The sequence below is a fragment of the Cebus imitator genome, unplaced genomic scaffold, assembly GCF_001604975.1.
Source record: "Cebus imitator isolate Cc_AM_T3 unplaced genomic scaffold, Cebus_imitator-1.0 Scaffold156, whole genome shotgun sequence".
Classification (NCBI taxonomy): domain Eukaryota; kingdom Metazoa; phylum Chordata; class Mammalia; order Primates; family Cebidae; genus Cebus; species Cebus imitator.
This window is the reverse complement of record NW_016107471.1, coordinates 1,718,822-1,741,855: the sequence shown is the minus strand read 5'-3', so window position 1 is coordinate 1,741,855 and position 23,034 is coordinate 1,718,822. Positions and strand designations below refer to the sequence as shown.

General features: G+C 33.0%; 1 protein-coding gene across 26 annotated transcripts in view; it reads left to right on the top strand.

Moving 5' to 3' along the window:
* Window positions 1-23,034, top strand: part of PPFIA2 (PTPRF interacting protein alpha 2) — a 485,065-nt gene that overhangs the window by 447,473 nt on the left and 14,558 nt on the right. For 12 of the 26 annotated variants that reach the window (XM_017543486.2, XM_017543479.2, XM_017543480.2 and 9 more), the window contains 5 exons: window positions 3,952-4,152; window positions 15,279-15,341; window positions 16,539-16,568; window positions 18,134-18,327; window positions 21,388-21,485. In XM_017543486.2, the coding sequence (XP_017398975.1) occupies window positions 3,952-4,152; window positions 15,279-15,341; window positions 16,539-16,568; window positions 18,134-18,327; window positions 21,388-21,485 (586 nt within the window). The remainder of the gene's footprint in view (window positions 1-3,951; window positions 4,153-15,278; window positions 15,342-16,538; window positions 16,569-18,133; window positions 18,328-21,387; window positions 21,486-23,034) is intronic. The other 14 variants (XM_017543503.2, XM_017543482.2, XM_017543481.2 and 11 more) reach the window with 5 other exon arrangements.

The window sequence follows — 23,034 nt, the reverse complement described above, 5'->3', positions numbered from 1 at the left end:
AAACCAGAAGGTCTAAATCAATCACCACTAATTTGATAGTTCTTTTGTTTGTTTGTTTTGAAACAGGTAAATACAAGTTTCTGAAATCACAATACTTCCTTAGTCTAGAATTGCTCATAAGGGACTATTTGCTTACTAGGGAATAAGTTTGGGATTTTACTCTGACACATTTTGTGATTATAGCAGAAGAAAGCATCCAGTAGGGTAAAAAGTGTTTCTAAATCACACCCTCTTCATTTCTAGAGCAGGAGAAGAAACCAGTTTTTATTGTTGCAAGAAACATCTATTCCCATCAAATAGGCCAGGGTCTTTCTTCATTAGCAAGTTACAGAGAAGACCCTCTCCATATTCAACACGTCTGTAATCCAAGATAGTAAGACCACCTAGATGTATTCAGAACCATTCCTTTGCCTGTAATTTAATTCCTGAACATAATTCTCTAAAGACTAGGAACCAGCTGGGTTTAGACACTTGGGATAAAACAGAAGACTTACACTTTATTCCCTTCTGTGTCCAAACCGAATGCTACAATAAGAGAACTATTTTCAGTATTTCCTGTACAACATAGTGTTCTGGAAAAGCAAGGGAATATCTGAACTGGGTGGGCAGCAGAAACCAACTTTGACAGAGAGGGGACTACATAGTTGACTGCAAAGGGCTCTTTTGTGCCGCTTAACAACAGTGTTTCCTCCCCATTCTATTCAGTTCTCTATGTGAGCTGCTAGTAGCTGCTAGGATAGGCCTGTGTTGAAGCAAAGAATAATTCAGGTTTTCCTTGCCTGGCAGAGGTAATTATACACATTGGTTTAAATGGTCTTGGATTATAAAATTATCTACCTTCATTTTATTATAGCCTGAGCTAAGTAAATAATCAATAAGAAACATTAAAGCCCATTTTAGTTTTAAAAATGGACTTATATAGATAGATTTAAAAACATGCTTTGCATTTTTTCTTAGACTGACTTAAAAAAATGCCTCTATTTTGCTTTTACTTTATTCTTTCACATCAATCAGGGAAATTTAGCATATTAGCCATCAGATATTAGTGATCAAAGCTGCTTCTTCCAACTGTGTCTTTAAAATTACTATATTTTTAAAATCAATCACTAGACAAAATGCTTAAGAAATCACACCTCAGAAATGATAGCAGTTCTTTGTTCAGTTTGCTCCGATAAAACGAGCTGCAGTTTGACAGATAATTCACTGCTATTTTGGCAAGTGACAAACAGATCCTTCAGGAAAAAAAAAAAAAAAAAAGATTTACGGACATTAAGGTGATAGGAGATGACAGACAGTGAAGTCAATGCTAATTAAACCTATTCTGAGGACACAGAAATTGCCTATAATGTGATTCCTAATGCAACTTAAATTATAAAATGGAATAAACAAGATGAATGAACTGGGTGATCCAATGAATGAAAGCTTTAACTTCATTTTCTTTCCCTCCTCCTTGAGCGCACAGCCTGTTAAGAATTTTGTGTAGGCAAGAATTCCATACTTCACACACCATTTATCCACATCAAAGACTCTTTAAGGTCTAATTATGGATGGCATTGGTAACAATGTATTGGCAGGCATTTGGGTAATGTAGAGTGGAAATCCAAATATCTTAGAAGACCTGGGTAAAAAAATCATTAGGGTCCAAAGAAGACATGTTTAGTTATTTTGAACAGTTTGAGTTTATAAACTAATTAGTCAAGTTCCATGTTCTGTCATATATAATGTACCTGTCAGGGTAAGGTCAGTTCTTTGTGCCTAACCTGCTGGAAGAAAGCATAATCTGTATAGTCATACACTGTACTTCGATCTCCCCACTCCTTTCTCATCTCAATCGCAATGCAGTCCACACTGACTCAAAGAGTTCCATTTGTTTGCTTTTTTTTTTCCCCCCAAAAGAGACAAGTAGTCTTTCAATATTATAGAATTTTTAAAGAATATTTGTACTGGTTATCTATTGCTGTTTAAAAATTACCCCCACATTTGGCATTTATGATCTCATGATTTCTATGGGTCAGGAGTCTGGGAATAGCTTTGTGATGGCCTCTGCTCAGTCTCTCACAGGGTTGCAATCGAGGTATCAGCTAGGGCAGCAGTCATCTCAAGAGTGGACTTGGGAGAACACACTTCCATGCTCATTCATATGGTCAGGGTCATGATTCAGTTTCCTGATGGCTGCTGGCCAGAAACATTATTTCCTTGTTGTATGGGACTCTCCATAGGGCTACTGAAATCTGACAAACTCCACAGTGGGAGCTCAGAGAGAAAAAGAGAGCAGGAGAGTACTAGCAAGTCCTAAACTGGAAAGTGACATGCCATCACTTTTATCATCAGCTATTTGTTAGAAATAAATCACTGGGCCAAGCCTACCCTCAAAGGAAGGAGATTATACAAGGGAATCGATATCATGAGACAGAGATCATCTTGGAAGCTAACTTGATCCCTCAAATATAATCAAACTTGATTCCTTCATTTAATAAATGAGGAATATATGGCTGAAGTTTAAATGGGCTACATGACTTACCAATGACTGGGAGGGAATTAGAGCTCAGGTCTTCTGATTTGTGATCCAGAGATCTTAGCCTTGTATTTTTTCTTCTTTATCTCACTTACTTTTTCTCACTCTCACAATTCTCTCCTTTGTTCAATCTATTTATTTCAACAAATAGCAAAAAAAAAAAAAAAAGAAAAAAAAATCTTTTGGACATTCAAAACAAATATTTAAACTGCTATTTTTTCTTCTCTTGCCTACTTCTTACTCATAACTAATGATGGGGGGAATTCCTTTTTTAAGTGCATGTTATTCAGAGGCTGAAATATAATGCCTGTGAGTTGGTATTCACTCAGTGCTTAAGATGTGCCCCAGACCTGTGCTGTGTGCATTGCACTGCTGGTTTAATGGTTTAATTGTCTTTCAAGAGTCTCACAGCAAATTTGAAAAATCAAAATCTCTAATTTCTTTCTTTTTATTATTTATTATTTATTTTTATTTATTATTTTTTTTCGAGGCAGAATCCCCAAGCTTTGCATTCTGTCCCCAGGCTAGAGTGCAAAAGTGTGATATCAGCTCACTGCAACCTCCCCTGCTCAGGTTCAAGTGATTCTCCTGCCTCAGCCTCCCGAGTAGCTGGAGTTGTAGATCCCCGCCACCATGCCCAGCTAATTTTTGCATTTTTAGTAGAGACGATGTTTCACCATGTTTGCCAGGCTGGTCTCAAACCCCTGACCTCAAGTGATCCTCCCGCCTTGGCCTCCCAAAGTGCTGGGATTACAGGCATGAAAGCCTTAAAATCTCTGATTTCTGATGCATAATTAATTTTGTTACTTTGTTTAGCTAGTTTTTCAATGATTTGAGTTTTAATCTCTTTCTTAGTACATCACTCTCCAAAAGGCATTTCCATATATAGCATCTAATTAAGTCACACATTTTTCACATGGTGTAGGAAGGTAGGTGGAAATGTGGCTTAGCTACACTGCACACTTTGATCAAAATCACATGGCTGGAGCAGGCACAGCTGTCTCTTTCTGTGACAGAATTTCTCTTCACTCAGAATTCCAAAGGAGAATTATAAATTGAAGTCACTTGTTAAATAAACATTAATTGAGTACCTTACCAAATGTGGCTTGCAGCTGTTCTGGTCCCTACATACAAAGGGGAACTTGGTGTCATGTAGCCATTACTTTTATCACTAGTAATATGAATTAGTTAAAATAGAGTCTCTGGAGCTACCATGTCTCAGATTCAAATGTTGTTTCTGTCACTGCCTCACTGGTGTTTTTAAATACGTCATTGAATTTCTCTGTGCATCTAACTCCTCTGGGGAAAATAATGATAACAGTTTATCTCATGGGTTGAGGTCATGTGTGTAAGATACATAAAATAATTCCTAGCATAAGAGACACTAAAATGATAACTATTATTATAATTTGTTATTTTTTTTTCCTATATAACAGCTTTGGTTGGGAATGCCTGCATGGTACGTGGCAGCCTGCCGAGCCAACGTGAAGAGTGGGGCCATCATGTCTGCTTTATCTGACACTGAGATCCAGAGAGAAATTGGAATCAGCAATCCACTGCATCGCTTAAAGCTCCGATTAGCAATCCAGGAGATGGTTTCCCTAACAAGTCCTTCAGCTCCTCCAACATCTCGAACTGTGAGTCAGTTTGTGCTCCTCCCATTCCCCAACACTAGACAAATAGCAGCATGTCTAAGTCTACAGAGCAAAATTGTGACAGCACACATTTCAATTTCTGCTTGAATTTTTCTCAAGAGATTTAACTTGCTCTTTATTAACCTTGCTGCTACTTTTAATAGATTTTCAACTGAGGAGAAGTGATTCATATCAGACTTGAAAGCTAGCATAGCAGACTTTTGAGCTAGCATCTAGACTAGACTTTAGATTTTTCTCCCAAGCAACAAGACCCTGAGCTTACTCTTTTTCAGCTCATTCCTTCCTTCTGTCCCTCCCTCCCTCCTTCTCTCCTTCCTTCCTTTGTTCCTTCCTTTCTTCCTTCCTCCCTCCCTCCTTCCCTCCTTCCTTCCTTCTTTTCTTTTCCTTCCTTCCTTCCTCTCTGCCTCCCCTTTTCTTTCCTTCCTTCCTTCCTTCCCTCCCTCCCCTTTTCTTTCCTTCCTTTCTTTCCTCTCCTTCCTTCCTTCCTTCCTTCCCTCCCTCCCTCCCTCCCTCCCCTTTTCTTCCTTCCTAATTTCTTTCTCTGTCCCCCAGGTAATTTCTCAGGAGATGTATAAGTATTAGTGCTTACTAAAGATACAAAGCTTAAGTGACTACTTTATTTTTTAATTTTAATATTTTTTTTATTTTTATAGATTCAGGGGGAACATATACAATTTCATTACATGGGTATATTATGTAATAGAGAGGTTTGGGCTTCCAGTGTTCTCATCACCCAAATAGTGAACGTTGAAACCAATGGGTAATTTTTCAAACTTCATCCTCTACTACCCTATTCCCTTTTGGAGTCCCCAATGTCTGTTATTTCCTTACTTGTCCACATGTACCCATTGTTAAGCTCTCACTTACAAGTGAGGACATGTTCAATTTAAGTTTTTGTTTCTGAGTTATTTCACTTGGGATAATGGTCTCCAGTTCCATTTATGTTGCTACGAAAGAAATTAGCTTATTTTTTTTTATGACTGCATAGTATTTAATGGTGTGTATATACATTTTACTTATCCAGTCATCCACTGATGGACACTTAGATTCATTCCATGACTTGCTATTATGAGTAATGTTGTGATAAAAACATGAGTGCAGGCATTATTTTGATATTGATATAACAATTTCATTTCCTTTGGGTAGGTACTTAGTAGTGAGATGGTAGAGTTGAATGCTAGTTCTAGTTGTAGTTCTTTGAGAAATCTTCATACTGCCTTCCATAGAGGTTGTACTAATTTACATTCCCACCAACAGCATATAAGTGTTCCCTTTTCTCTGTGCCCTTGCCAATATCTGTTGTCTTTTCTACTGTTTAGTAATAGTCATTCTGACTGATGTGAGATGGTATCTCACTGTGGTTTTAATTACATTTATCTGATGATTAATGATATTGAGAGTTTTTATATGTTTGTTTGGCTACTTGTATGTCTTCTAACTCCCTATTTCTTAAGAAGTTTTCATAATTATGAAATTACATGAGTTTGGTGTTTTATAAATACCAAATGGAATATCTGGAATATACTTTCTTCAAAATCTGTTTGTTTTTCAGTTATAAATTCCTAATCATCTCATACATTTTTACCTATCCTAATACTAGAAAAGAACCAAATGTGACAAAAAAGGCATACATGATGGCAAATTCAAACAAAAAACTCGCAAATAATATTTCATTCTTTCTTTATTCCATTTCTAAATTATATATTTTGTTCATAAGCCATATTATTTCTGATAATTACTAGGTTTCCCAAATCTCAGATCTTATATAGAGTAATAAAATATAGGAGAAAGAGATAAATTTTAGCAATAGGTAAAATATTAAAAAGTCATATTGCTTTATTGCTGTTTTCAGGCAGAAGAGTAACTTAAGTATAACTTTTATGCATGAACTTAAACAGTTCTGAATAGTTTGCTTCATTTCTATTTACACATTTTCCTTTCCAATATACTAGATTCTGATGCCAGGTCAAATTTAAAGTCTTACATATTTCTTACGTAATTCCATCTTAAGTTCTTCCTAAATAACATGTAGGAAAAATATATAAGTTTTAAAAAGTCTTACCTATATTATTTTAAAATATAAATACCAATGTTTTTCACTCTACCTGGATTATGACTTAAGCTCAAAGACAATTCAGAATACAGTAACCCCTTGAACAACATGGGAGTTAGGAATGCTGACCTCCCAAACACAGTCAAAAACTCACCTATAACTTTTGGCTCCCCCAAGACTTTACTGCTAATAGTCTACTGTTGACTGGATGCCCTACTGATAACATAAATAGTTGATAAACATGTATTATGTATGTTATAGGTATTATGTGCCCCATTTATATAATAAAGTAAGCTAGATAAAAGAAAATATTAAGAAAATCATAGGGAAGAGAAATGATATTGCATTGTAGAAGTAGATCATCATAAATGTCTTTATCCTCATCATCTTTTTTTGTGTGTGTTGTTTTCTTTAGTTGGGAGAACGTTTAATTCCCTTTTTAATTTATTTTTTATCTTTATTTTTTATTACTATAAGTTCTGGGGTACATGTGTAGAACATGCAGGTTTGTTACATCAGTATATATTTGCCATGGTGGCTTGCTGCACCCATCCTCCTGTCATCTACATTAGGTATTTCTCTTAATGCTATCCCTCCCCTATTCCTCCACCCCCTGCTATCCATCACCTAGACCCCCACCACCCGACAGGCCCCAGTGTATGAAGTTCCCCTCCCTGTGTCCATGTGTTCTCATTGTTCAACACCCATTTATGAGTGAGAACATGCAGTGTTTGGTTTTCTGTTCTTGTGTCAGTTTTCTGAGAATGATGGTTTCCAGCTTTGTTCATGTCCCTGCAAAGGACATGAACTCATTCTTTTTTATGGCTGCATAGTATTCCATGGTGTATATGTGCCACATTTTCTTTATCCAGTCTATCATTAATGGACATTTGGGTTGGTTCTAAGTCTTTGCTTTATGTTGAGTATGCTGAGGAGGAGGAGGAAGGGGAGAGATTGGTCATGTTGTCTCAGGAGTGGCAGTGGCAAAAGAAAGTCTGTGTATAAGTGGAATAGTACAGTTCAAATCTGTGTTGTTCAAGAGTCACCTGTATATTTAAAATAAAAAACTGAAAAGACCATTAAAATAGTTATTGTAAATTGGATTTAACTCTGATGAAGTGTTTCCTGAGTAATTTCCAGCTAAGTGAGAAGCATCATAAATGGTTTATATCCATAATTTTCTCCCAAGAGCAAATGTAAACAAAAATATTAAAAATTATGAATCTCGCAAAAATAAATTTGAAGTCCCAACTTCCAGATAGAAAAATAGGCTACACTTTATTTATTTTATTTACCAGTGTAGTCTATTTCTTAATGAACAATAAGAAATTTAAGAACTATTTTTCTAAAACGATTTAACCAAACTGAAGGAATTTAATTTATACAATATTAATTAACATTCAACTGTTTAAAGAATGGGCAGAAGTAAAAAAAGCTTATGAGAGTCTTTATGGTCTAGCCTCAGTTCACCTCCAAGGTTTTATTTCCCCAGGTCAGGAGCTACTTTCAATTTTCTAAACTTCTTTGCCCTTGGTCAATTATAAGTTTTGTAGTTGGTCTTCCCTTTCCCCGAAACTTTTATTGCACTTCACAGTCACCATATTTTCCCCAATTCATTATTCATTTATTGATTGCTTTATATATTTCCTCTGAAAACCTTTTGCTGAGCCCCCAAAGTCTGGGTTTGGCTCCTTCCTGAGTTACCAGTCCATGTACTTATAAACATTTTATAGTTCCCTCTTTTCTTGATTTATCTCACATGAGATGAAATATAGTGTCAGGTTTCCATCAACCCCAAGCCTTAACAGTAGTGCCTGGCAAATTATAGTAAATATTCACCTTAAATAATCATTGTACAAATAACTCTACTCACATGTTTCATTTACTCAACGAAGTATAAGAAATATGTGTGGCCTTGAGTTCAGAAAGGGAAACTCTACTAAGGAAAATAAGTGTGTTGACCAGTAGATTTAGTACGAGATAATATAGATTAACTCCTAGATGTGTGATAGGAGCAAGATGTGATGGATCTTCAAGAAAACAGAAATCACTACCAGCTGGATAAGGCTTCACAAAGAAATGAACATTTGAAGCATAATAATATATTGTTTATGGCATTTAAGTTTTTTATGTGTTTATTGAATTAATACATGATCCTGTATAACATTTGTAAAACAGAAAAATACAAAGTTGACAACAAAATAATTTAAAAACATTAAAAATATCCATTCCAGAGATAATCAATGTTAATTTTTTCGCTATTGAAAAAATTTGATGAAGACCTTTTCATTCTTTTTTCTTATCTTTTTATATAGATGGACTATTTCATATAATATATTAATTTGGAAATTTAGTAATGTAGTAGAAGAATTATTTTATTAAATATGCAATTGCAACATCACTTTTAATTGCTGCATATCTCCTTTGTAGAAATGCCATAACTTATTTAACCAAATTCCTACTATTGGACACTTTTTGTTGTGTGCAACACAATTTTTTGTTGTGTGTAAAATATGTGCTTGTAACTATATTGTTGCATAAACTGTGGTCATTTCCATTGCTATATTTGTGTACAGGGCATGCATATTCTTAATACTTTTAAACTTTAATTGCCAAAGCTGTGTTGTGTCGCTGTTATTCCTCCCTTTGTCAACATTGGTTATCTCCTTGCTTAAATTTGCATTTTGAAAATCACTACTAAATGTTCAAGTTTTTATATTATTAATCCAGCATTTATATTAATTTTCTATTCATAACTTTTCCAACTTATCTCTAGTATATAAGAATATTTATCTTTTTACTAATGTGTGATAGCTCTGTATTCACAGAACATATATGCCTCTTACCAAATACTGAAGCAAATTATATGAGACACGTTAAGTTGTGTCTCTAAGCTTTAAAAATATCTACTAAATATTTCCTCTTCCTTCTACTCCATGTGCATGGAAGCATTTACTCATTTCTAATATATTTCCAGTACAATTTGCTTTACAAAACAAAACTTCCACATAAATTGCTATTAATGAATTCACTGCATAAAGTCATAACCTAACATTATATATTAGAATTCACAGTTAAAAAACACAAAGGCAGATTTTTTAATGCTTTTTTTAAACAAAGTTATTTTATTATGTCTTGTAGAGCACTACATTTTGTTCAGGTCATATAAATTATTTTGCACATTGAGGTTTGGGCTTGAATTTCTTAGACCAGTGTATCGTGTTTATTAACTGAAATTCTGAGGAGAAAAAGATAAGGTTCTTGGGCTTTTTTTTTTTTTTTAACTGACTACCATTTCTATTTGATTCTGCCTCATTTCCTGCCTAGATATAATGGGAAGGACCACCAAAAAGGAAAAATCTAAATGTCACTTGTATGATTACCTTGGATCAGCCCTAAATTTCTAGCTTTCCATTTCTTTTCCCCAAGCTACTATTAATATAGAAAGTCTCTTTCCTAGTAGGTTAGAGATGGAGATATCAGTTAATTGAAATTCGGTTGAAGAAGGTTATCATAAAAATACGTATATTCTTTGAATATTTTATCTTAGGTAAAAATTATAGAAATGCTCAAGCATTGCAAATTTAGATGGAGCATCTAGAACATTTTTTTTGTGTGCATGTTTCCAATGTCTCGAGTTCTACAGTATCCTTTTAGATAATCTTACTGGAAACATGTTTAATTTCTCTAGCTGTTGTTTCTTTTTAAAGAGATGACTTCAAGCTAACTCAAAAAGCCATTTGAATGAGGAATCCTTCTGGACATTTGCAATTTCTTCCCCATACTTTGACAAAGTTGTGTTTTATTAATAGTGTGTTTCAACATTTGCCTACCTCTTGTTTTTCCAACTAATTTGACTTAGTGTTTATATATGAGCCAAATTTGTTTTATATTTTGCTTTATGTAACATTTATTTAAATTGATGAATCAAACATTTTAAAAGCAAATACAGTGGAAATAAATAAGTTTTAAACAGTGATTTTTTAATAACCACATAATTTAACAAGATTGAGCATAAATGTAAGGCAGAAGATAGGCATTCATTAGCGCAGTGTAATACCGAGAAGTACAGAATATTTCTTGAATTAAAGATTTGCTTGAATGGAGATTGCCTAACAGAATTCTAATATAAATACAGTAGTAGCCAACATCAGCAGAATGCTCACTGTCAGGCCCTGTTCTAAGTGCTTTACATGTAATAACCCATTTAAGACTCACAACCACACTATGAGAAAGGTACTTTTATTACAGCTGTTTCACAAATGGGCAAAACTGATATAAAGAAGTAAACTGACTCATCTAAGATCATACTCCTATGTGGATTTGCTGCTGCTAAAAAGTACATTTTCCTGCTTCTGCTTCCTGCATTCTATCAGTTTTTCTTTTTATAGCATTCTTTTAGTCTGTTTGGTTCTTCTTTTGATTCCTCATAAGCCTCAGCCTTTATTGAAAAAAGAGTGAGGTATAACTTTCTTTATAAACCTCAACCTTTTTGGAAAGAGGGTGAGGTATAAATATCATTCTTATTATAATGAGAAGGATTTATCTAATAATGAGAGACAAAAATTCAGATAGGGGAGAAATGTGGATACAGGCCATTTGAATGTAAACAGTAATTTCAAGTTACTACTTTGTAATTCCATTACAAAGTAAAAAACACTTTAAATGAGATAGGTAGTAACAAAACTTACTTTAACCAGATAAGATTTAAGATTATTCTGAGATCTGGCTGCTTATTCTGTATCTCTGACAGCAAAAGTGTTTATTATTTTCACCTGATTAATTTTCATGAATTATTTCTTAAGTTCATTTTATTATTTACTTTCCTGTTGTAACTCTTTCCAGAATGATTTAATTGGGTAAGTGTTTAATTCTTATCATCCTGTAGAGATTTCCTTCTAGTTCTCACTCGATGATGATGCTTTCTCAACGTTCTATTACATGTAGACTAAGGGGAGACAAGCAAGACATTTCAAGCAAAAAAATTTAAAGAGGCTCTCATTGTCAGATATCACCCTGAAAGTGATTGCTTCCTTACATTATAGTCCCCTGGGACCTCATGTGCCTCATCCTAGTCCCAGTTCTGTATAAGAACATATTGTATTATAATATAAACTTTGTAGTGTTTCTTTCTAATCTGGAGCATGCACTTTTAGTCCCACTTAAGAGATGCAGAACCTGAAATTTAGACAGGTTTAGGAAATGTCCTAGGATGGTCACTGATAAGTGCTGCTGTATAGCTCAAGCCCCTTGTATCTAATTTGATAATATAATTAAAATTTTATAAATTACATGTTAGACTCAGATGATATTAGCCACAAAAAAATGACTATTGGTTTGCATTGTTTAGCTCACACATTTTTGGGAGGTTGCAGCACAGACTACTGAGAGCAGTGAGTAGGTAATTTTAAGGGGATCTCAGAGGACCACAACCAAGTTATACGATGTTTGTTTTTTATACTTTTCCAACCCACTTTTTGTACTCTCCTTATCCTCAATACCAAAGCACTTGTATCCTTAGGCCCTTTGGTTGCTCAAAGCTTCCCAGTCTAGCTCTCTCATAGGGATGTTCTTCTCTGAAACTCATGCTCTAAATTATTCCCTCTTGATGTACTTACATGCAAATTCCATCCCCTTAAGTGGTGGTGGAGAGAGAGCAATCTGATTGAATAATTGACTTACTATGTGTGAACTTGCTTATAAAATAAACTTGTTAGAACTTCAGTTAATGTCTACTTGATTGGGTTTTGTAGAAACTATTTCTGTTGGCTGTTTTACAAGACTGTAGGGCAGGCAGTGCTCTTCACAAGTAAAACTACATATCAAACAGAAACAACATACAACTTCTGTAAATTTGCCAACCACACTTTAAAAATTTGCCCTGGGTATATACTCATTTTGTGAGGAAAGAAACAGATAAAACCAGCTTCCAGCATCTTCCCCCATCCCAGAATATGGTGATAGACTGGCAGACACAACCTTAAAGATAAGCTGTGAAAGATATTATGCATGTATCTATTCTAGTGTTAGATAATTAATACAGGTAGTTTCTTAAAGTAGGAGTGAGATCTTCATTGTTTGGATTATGAATCAAAGGAGAATCTACACAAATCAGTGTAAAATTGATTTTACACTGTTCTGCAAGCTTAAGCCATTTAAGATTGGCTTAAATGAATTTTCTCTCAGGTAATCATCACTGAAACTCACATTGAACAAACAGTACAGCCATTCAAGCAAAGCTCCATGATAACTGGGTGTAAAGGAAATGTGACAGATGAGTGTAAAGTGCTTTTCAGCCTAGCACACTCTCATAAAGTCAGTAAAAACAATTTATTCCAAGTAATGTAATGTTTTATATATTCATATGAAACTTTGTTTATAATGAGCATCATTGTTAGAAGCTGAGGATACAAGAAAGGGACTTTTAATGACATAAATTACTTTTGTATTCTAAATTTATTTCATAGGTATACACAGACTTATAGAAAAATACATCAGCTAGACTCTAAATTTCAAAACAGTAGAAGAAAAATAATTCTACATATATATTTGATGCCTAGCCTATGGAATTTTTATGTGCATAGAATTTGCTTTTAATTATGAATCTTTACCACCCAATTTCACTTGTTACTGAAGTATATATACAATCATATGTCACTTAATGCCAGATATATGTTCTAAGAAATGAGTCATGAGACAACTTTGTTATTCTGAGAATATCATGGAGCATATTTACATAAACCTAAATGGTATAGACTACTGCACACCTAGGCTATGTGGTATAATTTATTGCTCCAGGCTACAAACCTGTACAGCATGATACCAAGCTGAATACTGTAGGCAGTTGTAACATCGTGGTAAATATGTGTGTATCCAAATATATCTAAACATAGAAAATGTACAGTAAAAATATAATATAAAAGATAAAAATGGTACACATGAATAGAACACTTACCAGTAATGAAGCTTGCAGGACTAGAAGTTGCTCTGAACGAGTCAGTGAATGAGCAGTGATGAATATGAAGGCCTAGGACACTACTATATACTACTGTAGATTTTATAAACACTATGCTTTTATGCTACACACGTCATTAAAAAATCTTTTTATTTCTTCAATAATAAATTAGCCTTAGCTTATGGTAATGTTTACACTTTATAAACCTTTTTTGTTAAGTTTTGACTCTTTTTAAATAATACTTAGCTTAAAACACCAACACAGTGTACAGCTGAACAAAATTAACTTCTTTATATCCTTGTCCTATAAGCTTTCTGCTATTTCATTATTTCCCTCTTTAAATTTTTTCGTTAAAAACTAAGACACAAACACACAAATTACTATAGGTCTACCCAGGGTTGGTACCATCAGTATCACTGTCTTTCATCTCCATATCTTGTTCCACTGAGCAGTAACACATGTGGAGCTGTCATCTCCTAGGATATCAATGCCTTCTTTTGAGATACCTCCTGAAGAACTTACTTGGGGCTACTTTACAGTTAACTCTTTAAAAAACAAAAGTAGAGGGAGTACACTGTAAAATAATCATTGAAAAAGTATGGTGTGGTAAAACATAAACCAGTAACCTAGTCATTAATTATCATTGTCAACTATTATGGGCTGCACATAGTTGTGTGTGCTATACTTTTATATGACTAGCAGTGCAATAGGTTTGTTTACACTAGTGTTACCACAAACATGTGAGTAATGCATTGCAATACAATGGCATAATGACTATGACAGCACTAGGTGACAGGAACTTTTCAGCTCTATTATAATCATGACACCATTGTTGGGAATGTACTCCATTCCTGACTAAAACATCAGTATGTATTACATGACTGTATGTATGCACCTATATACATATATAAAATTTCACTTACAACAAATTATACTCATCAATTTATATGTAGTTACACTTTAAATTATATTGAATTATATTATTTTTAATACAGAAAAAGTCATGGTACTAGATAAATCGCAGAAAAGCCCAAAGTGAATTATGGCGATGACTTAACAATGTTTGGGTAACAACTTTGCTACACCAATTCTTTAGAAATTGGACCCTTCCCAGAACAAGTAGCAAAAAATACATAGGATGTAAATTTCATTGATGTGCTTGGAAAACCTTGCAATGTTCATAAAGAAATGATGGAATTTGATGGCAAGTGGTTTCCAGGGGCCCAATACCTTGAATGATATGCCTGATCTTTATGTTACTCAGTGGACTTTGGTTTTGAAACTGTACGTTATTAAGTGTATAGAACTAATACCAAGGAGTTTTTTTACAAAGCAAATGGGACTTTACAATAGAATATTGCCTGTTAAAGAAAGAATTTTCTTTTACACTGTATTCTTCTCTATAATGGTATCAAATACTGGTGAAGAATTAGGAAATATATGGATTTTGTAATTTGACAATTATTAGTGTGGCTGAAAAATAAATTAAAAATAGCATTTCATTTCTTTTTCATCTGCAAGAATCCAGGAACACTTAATATTTATTGAATCACACACAAAAAAATAATCATTTGGAAAAAGCTGATGCTGGTTTCCAGATTAGTTATGATAATGCTTCCAGCTTTATATTGACAACCAATTTTTTCCTTCAAAGGATATTGGGAATCAAAATTATGTGAAAGGAAATTTTGGTAATAACACAACACATGCATGTGCCATTGTTTTCTGATTAAAAATTCATTATTCTACAGTTCAAATTTAATCAGTTCACCACTATTACAAAAATTGATCTGATAGCCACATACCATTGGAATGCAAATTTTGATGATGCTTATTTTCTGATTCATAATTGCAGAAATGTCATTTTAAATCTACCCCTCAAGAGCTTCCCAACATGCCTCTTTCTAGTTAATCTTTTTGAGTAGAAGAAACAGGGAGCTCTGAGCAAACCAGCCATGCTGTCTCTCTTGTGCACACGGTAGGGGCACGGGCACTGTGGTATTGCTGTGTTGCTGTTAACTCACAGAGGTGCTGCCTTTCTTCTTTACCACTGCTTGCCTCCCATGGATTCCTCTGCTTCCCTCTGGGCCTCCTCACTAGCCTTCAGGCAACGTTTGGGTGACTCATGAAGAAATGGAAAATCTTGCAGCTCCAGCAAAAACGGTTAGTCCTATGGCTTTGTTGAACCTGAAGGAAAGTGACTTTGCTGCTCTTTGGATGAGGAAACTAATTTGTTTACTATAGACCAGAGAAATAGGGTGTGTTTTTATAGTTATATGCAGTAATAACTAACATTTTTTACAGTTTTATTCTTCAGTATTCTCTTGAAATTTTTAAATGAAATAGTATTAGATTGTGGCTAATATCATAAGAGCTTATAGTACACAAACAAGCAAGAATGTAATCATGTTGCAACATTGGAAGTTTTTGTAACAAATACCATTTAGTATTGGACATGTTCACAGGTAACAGGTTTCTAAACCAAATTAAATTGGTAATAGAAAATATTAGATTGAATATTCATTTTTAATATGATCATATGGTTTCTTGTGCTTTACCATCTTAGATACAAAGCTTGACCCAAAAAAAAAAAAAAAAAAAACCCAAAAACCAAAAAAGCTTTATGTTAATTTGGTATTGAAAAGCACAATTTTAAAGAATTTCTTGGGGACTCTGTAACTTTCAAAAATAAAATGTTATAAAAGTCATTTTTTCATGTAAAGTAACAAAGCTGGGCATATCATATATTTTATCTTTATCAACTTCTGTTTAACGTCTTTTCAGTGTTATCCTTATTTGAAAATTATCTACAAATTTGTTATAGCTAAAATCACCAATGTCTTGTACTAATTTCATTTTTAGTTTAGTTTTGTTGTACTTGGTTTTTGTCTTGTTTTGTTTTGTTGACTACTGTTGAAATCTATTTGATTATCACAAAGCTTTGTTGGAGGAATATAGTTAGTTTTTTCACTTCACTATTTACTTTGTGTAAGATTTCCCTATTATATATACATACGCATATATGACATCAGAAATTTTTATTATGGCACATTACATTTTGAAAATTACACTCATTTAAGAATTAAAAAAAGGTTTGGAATGACCAAATCAAATGTTCACAAAATTATGCATTTAACATTTAAATTAGAATTAATTAAAAACTATGTAGTTGCTGTGTAATTGCCTTTGAACTGTAAAATTAATCACTGTAGGTCTGAGTAAGAATCTATGTGTTTATCTGCCTGTGATACAAATTATTTTGTATAACAATTTTGCTTCTGCTAGAAAAGTTTTACTGTATTGATTTGAAATTAATTTATATTTACCTGCTTTATTAATCATTTCCTGCTGCTAACACAGAAAGAATCTGAGGAAGGAAGCTGGGCCCAGGTAGGAGATACATATGCTTTAAGACTGTTAATATCACTTAATAGGCTCTGAGGATATAAATTAAGAAACTGTCATAAGTCACAATATTATAAACCTTCACTTAGTTCAATATTAGGCTGATCTGTATATGTAATTCTAGATTATGTTTAGCACTTTAGATGTCTTTTCAAATTACACTATTTTTCAAACAAGATGATTGCCATTTCATACCTTGCCTCTTTTAAAAGGGTGCTTTTCTTTCTTTCCCAAAAGAATGATCCAAAACTTAAATTCCTCTGAAATCATCTTGAATATATTTAATCAGGAAGCATTCAAGTTGAATCTAAAAGGGGAACAAGAAGAAAGAAAAGACTTATTTGGAGTTGCACATGCTTTCAGATATAATGCAAACTGTATGAAGAGGGGGTTGGAGGTGCATGTGTTGGTGTTGTAGACTACAGAGTCGTTAGCATTTATTGAGATGCCATATGAGACAGCTGTCTATACTTGGAACAGACATACATGTTTTTAAGGAAGCTGTGCATTTTTTCTACATTTCCACATGTTGCATGGCTAAAAGAGAAAATTTGTGTTATATTCAATCTGATTGAAACCTTTCAATATAAGAAAATTTTTGGTAGTTATATTAGGACCTGTATTTAAACACAGAGTAGGATTGTATTATATTATGATTTTGATAAAAATTTCATCATTCCTGAGAACACAGAAAATAAGAGGGACAGTTAGATTTTCACTAGAAATACATCTTAGAATTGGGAATTTAGGGCATGATAAGGAACTAAATAGGAATTCTTTAAAAATAATAGAGAATAATAATTATTTTAAAATATTGCCTTAGTGTTAATGGTTGATTTTGGTTTTCATTTTAGCTGTTTTGAACAGTATTGGTAAGAATAGTTTATTTGTTATATTAAATAATTAGGTTATCTTAGTTTTTTATCCTGCCCTGCTTCTTTTAGAGTCTATCTTGACAGATATCTAGAAAAGACTGATTCTTTTCAATGATTTTGTGGAAAGCTGACTACCTGCTTTGCTAGGTAACAACAATGTTCATACAAAGCTTCAAAATTCTGTCTCTCCAAACCCTTCATTCCTTTTTTTGTTTACTGAGGTTACCATTTCACATCAACATTTGCCATTACACTGTAGCAATATGGCAGTAGTGGCATTGATAAGAGGGAAATCGCAATAATGGCATTGACAAGAGGGAAATGACAGATATAAAAAAAATGAGATAAATCTATCAATATAAAGACAGAATCTTAAAGCTCAGAGTTTATATAATAATTTCATTATTAATAAAATACATACGTGGACAAAATGTAATTCCTTTTGAGAATACAAAATAAATAGCCAATCATTTTCAATAGGCAAATACTTTAATAAATGTATGCAGAGTTCCATTTTGTACGAAACCAAATCGAATACATACAATCTGAATATTATTTTTGCTTCATTTTCACAAATCATAGCAATTAAATATCAGTTATAGTAATAGGTAATATTCTTCAATTACCATCTCATCTGATTGGTTAAGAAACTTGACTGCTATAAAACAATTCTAGTGTCCGGTTTTTCTACAGACCCTGGCTTATGGAGATATGAACCACGAGTGGATTGGAAATGAATGGCTTCCCAGCCTGGGGTTACCTCAGTACAGAAGTTACTTTATGGAATGCTTGGTAGATGCAAGAATGTTAGATCACCTAACAAAAAAAGATCTCCGTGTCCATTTAAAAATGGTGGATAGTTTCCATCGGTAGGTTTTTTTTTTTCTAAAGAATAATAAAAATTAAACAATATATTACCTATACCTTACTACAACAAAAATGGATGTCTAGGAGATAGAAAATATATGTCACTTGAAACATCTGCGTACATCTACTTTGAAAAATACTTTCATGAAGCAAACTGCAGGAACTTTCTAATTTAGAACATATTATGTTCCCAAAGTCCATGGAAATACATGTGTACAAAATTATCCTCATAGGGATGAGTCTATTTCTTTGCCAGATTCTTTGAAAATTCAGTGTTTACAATTTTATAGTTGTGTTTATATTAGAAAATTATGAAGATAAACAAATATTCATAGTTTCAATCCTACACAAATATGTGATTATAAATTTTATAATTTAGGAACATTCTAGGAGCAACTCTGAGAAGAAATTATTATTCTAAGACATATTTGTGTTTTTTTATTTTTCTATGTCTTTTAGTGACTTTGCTTATTTGTATATTAATTTCAGTAAAAGGAATACTGTGTTAGGCAACTGTGAAGATGCAGATGAACAAAAGGCAATGTGTTTTTTCAAGTTATTTACCATCCAGCAGATAAAAAGGGGTTTGTTATAATACCATATTATAAATGCTGTGTTTGTGTTAGGTGAAACAATGTCAGCTGGATTTTAGTTGTTTTTTTCTCATATAGTTGATTGTGGTTATAAGTTAATATAACTGTAGATGATTTTGGCTTGGGAGACTATGTTTGCTTCTTTTCCGTCCAACATTTAATCAGTGACTGAAAGTGAAGATGGTATAAAAATTAGATACGTTGATGACACAGAATTAGGATAGAGGATAATTGGGGCTTTTGATTCAAACTTATTCAGATATTTTGGATTTTAATGCAGTTGTTAACACTGTTGAATTAAATGTGGTAAAGATAAATAGAACAAGTTTTTTAGAAAACCTATTGCTATGCTGAATAATCCATAATTTAACAGAAACTTGTATGCAAAAGAGAAGGAATTTATCATTGGCACAAATCTCTCCATTTTGGTTAATGGCTTGGCAGGCATACTTAGACTGTGTTTATTGGCAGGGACAACAAAAGTGCTACCATACGGTGACATAAGAAAAAGAAATTGTATTTATTTGTGGTCATCAAATTGTTATAAAGTGATAGAAGTCTGGTGGTAAAGTTGAAGTAATTAAAGGCATGTAAATGGGATGAGGGAAGACTTTAGATAAGTTTTCTTATGTTTTAAGATCATTATTATGTGATAGAAGAATTATATTTTATCTGTTGAGCATATGAATTTTCATTTAACACAGGTGTAGACACTAGGGTGAGTGACTTCTAGTTACCAGAAGAAATAACTTTGTACCGCTCTCAGGTGCCTTGTAGTGTACACACTGTGAGGTAGTGAGTGAGCTTACTGTCAGAGAAGTTTAGGCCTTCATATTTCATATGATTGCATTAGACTTCTGGAGTCCAGTTTTTCCACTCTTCACTAGATTGCCTTTTAATACTGTTTCATTACTTTAGTAAAAAAAAGTTTTATAATGATGAATTTTTTTAAAGAATTACCCAAATGACAGGATTTTTGTTCTGGGAAATACCCAAGTTTCATTTTAAGCTATGCTAATCTCTGACTTAAAGCAGGTACTACCTGACTGTATATTGCATCCTATGGTCTTTTCATCCCAGTTTTCCATCTGACAGATGGTTTCATGATACTGTATTTGCTCTGTATAGTATAATTTTGTATTCCCTATCAAAACTTGGCAGAAACTGACCAAGAAGCATTGGTTTAATCTCAAGCTGCCCAATATCTGTGATAGTGATTTTATCAGTGTTATCTAGTATACCACTGAATTAGTTTGCTAAGGATGCCACAACAAAACACCACAGACGGTTGGCTTAAACAACAGAAAATTATTTTCTCACAGTTCTGGAGGCTACAAGTTCAAAATTAAGGAATTGGCAGGTCTGGTTTCTTATTTGGCCTCTCTCCTTGACTTGCTGATGGTCACATTCTCTCGGCATCCTCACGTAATCTTTTCTCGGTGAATGTATATTCCTGGTGTTACCAAGTGTCCAAATCTTTTTAAAAGGTCACCAGTCAGTTTGGATTAGGGCCCACCCTAATGGACTCGTTCAAGTCAATTACCTCTTTTAGGGCACTATCTCCAAATGCAATCACATCCTGAAGTACTGAGAATTAGATCTTCCACATGTAAATTTTAGGGGAATACAGTTCAACCAACACCACCTACCTAATGCAGTTTTCTTTCCATTTTCTCTGATTCTGAAATATTTGACCCAACATTGTTTTTATTAAAATGCGGGCTTAGAAATGCATCTCACATGTAAGTGTAGCCTAGCCAATGTATATGTCAAAATTTGCTTATGTTCCTAAACACGTAAAACATCACTGATAAAATGATCTCTGCTCTTGAAGCCTACAGATTATTTTTTCCTGTCACATTTTCTGCATCTTTATATCTAATGGCACTAAACCCTCTCATTTTCTCTCTCAGAACATCTTTGGTTTTTGGATTTTCCTTTTAAGCTCAAGGCTGTTGTCCTTATTTTGGCAGTACTGATCCCTTAATTGGTTTCTCTGTCTCTTGTGATTTCTTAGGTTCTGTATCCTATTACTTAACTTACTTATGTTTTTGTGTTATTTTTCTCATCAGCTTGAGAAGAGAGAATCCATTTCTTATAAATTCCTTACTGTCTCCCTAATGGGGACTTTTAAATTCTTTTCAAATGAATATAATATTAATTTGCCTATACCTACTGTAGGAATAGCTAAATGAAAGACAAAGACATATAGATAAACAATATAATCCACGATGATTTCAAAACTATGTGTTTCTTATTTTGAAAACATTTTTTCCTATTATTTAGAAACATTTTGTGCTTAGAAATATTATAATTGTATTTCCCTCCAATACTGAAGGATTTTATTGCAAAATGTAATTTATTAACTTGCCCTAAGAATCAGTGAATAATGTCGACTATGGCTAATCAAAAAACTTTATCCACCTGCTGAGTAAACTCAATGTGTTTTCTTTTATTTAAAAAAAATAGAACAAGTTTACAATATGGAATTATGTGCTTAAAGAGGTTGAATTATGACAGAAAAGAACTAGAAAGAAGACGGGAAGCAAGCCAACATGAAATAAAAGGTAACATGTCTTTCTTTCACATGAAATGTCTTTTTTTCCTGGGTTTTTAGCTTTCACATTTATTAACCTATAATGTTATATGTGTTACAATGATCATTAAGTAGCATAAGTATTTGGCTAGAAGTGTTGCTGGTTTTTTTCCATTGTTTTCTAATTAAAATACAGAAAATGGTATCACCACATTATAGTGTGAATATCCTATTTGGGGAATAATCTTGAGTTTTTGATTGAGATTTATTTCTCTGAACCTATTAATTATACATTCTGCTTATACTTAAGATATCTCCATGTAGATATTTTTGTCAAACTTTTAATGGAACATTCTCAGTATGATTCAGAGAAACATGGTATATCATTTTTATGGCAGTTCATCTTTGGTTTATATCATTTGAATTTCATTTCAGTGCCCACAATTTTATTTTTATAATATTGTATAGTTAAAGAAATTATATAGTGATTTTATGCAGAAATGATATAAGGATTTTCCCCTATAAACCAAACTAGTTCATTAATAATTTTAGCTGGTAATATTATCAGGAACATTATAAATTGCTGCAACTGCTATGTGCACAAAAGTATTTTATCTGAATAACAATACTGAAGGATTTTATTACAAATGTAATTTATTAACTTGTTGTCCTAAGAACCAGTGCATAGAAAAGACACTCCATATTGCAGGTTTGTTAGAAAAAAATACTGTCTTTAAAAACTAATCATCTAAATATTCAGAAGTACCTTAATATACAGGAGAAAGAATAATTTTATAAGAGGAATATGTTAGATTCTATTCTTAGAGACCATATTTTTATTATTATTGTTGAAGGAAAAATTAATTCCTTGATATAAGTTATAGTTAAAGGTATTTTTTGGTTTAAATTTAAAGAGTTCAAGTGCAGTTTTCTTACATGGATATATTTGAGGTAGTGAAGTATGGGTTTTAGTGTACCCATTAAGTAATTTCTCATCTTTCACCACCCTCCCAACCTCCTACCCTTCTGAGACTCCAGTGACTATCACTACATACTCTATATTCACCTGGATACATTATTTAGTGTCCACTTGTAAATGAGAGCATGAAGTATTTAACTTTCTGTTTCACTTAAGATAATATATGAGCCTTTTTGGCTAAAAATAATCAATCCACTTTTGTTGTTTAAAGAAGAAAAAAAGACATTAAGGAAAATATAACCAAAATTTTTAGGGAAAATTTTGGATATTAAAATACTTATTAGTTACATTTCCATTTCCTATTACCTAAGAGTTGATATGTGCAAGCATTTCATCAAATTCAGTGGGTGTTTCTACATTACATGAAGTGTTCAAAGTTAGGCCTGAGTCTCTGTTTTCATCTTCACTTCTTTTAGGGCTTAATTTAGATAAGAAAATAGTATTATTACATGCTACCCTATCTTCTCCAATATTAACATTTAGCACTATTTTATTATTTATTTAAGATACTTGCTTTAGGTTTCTATAATTTTCATTTGTGATAAACAATGTTAGAAATTACTTTTTTCTTTGGCAGTTCTTGGAAAGTACATTAGTTCTA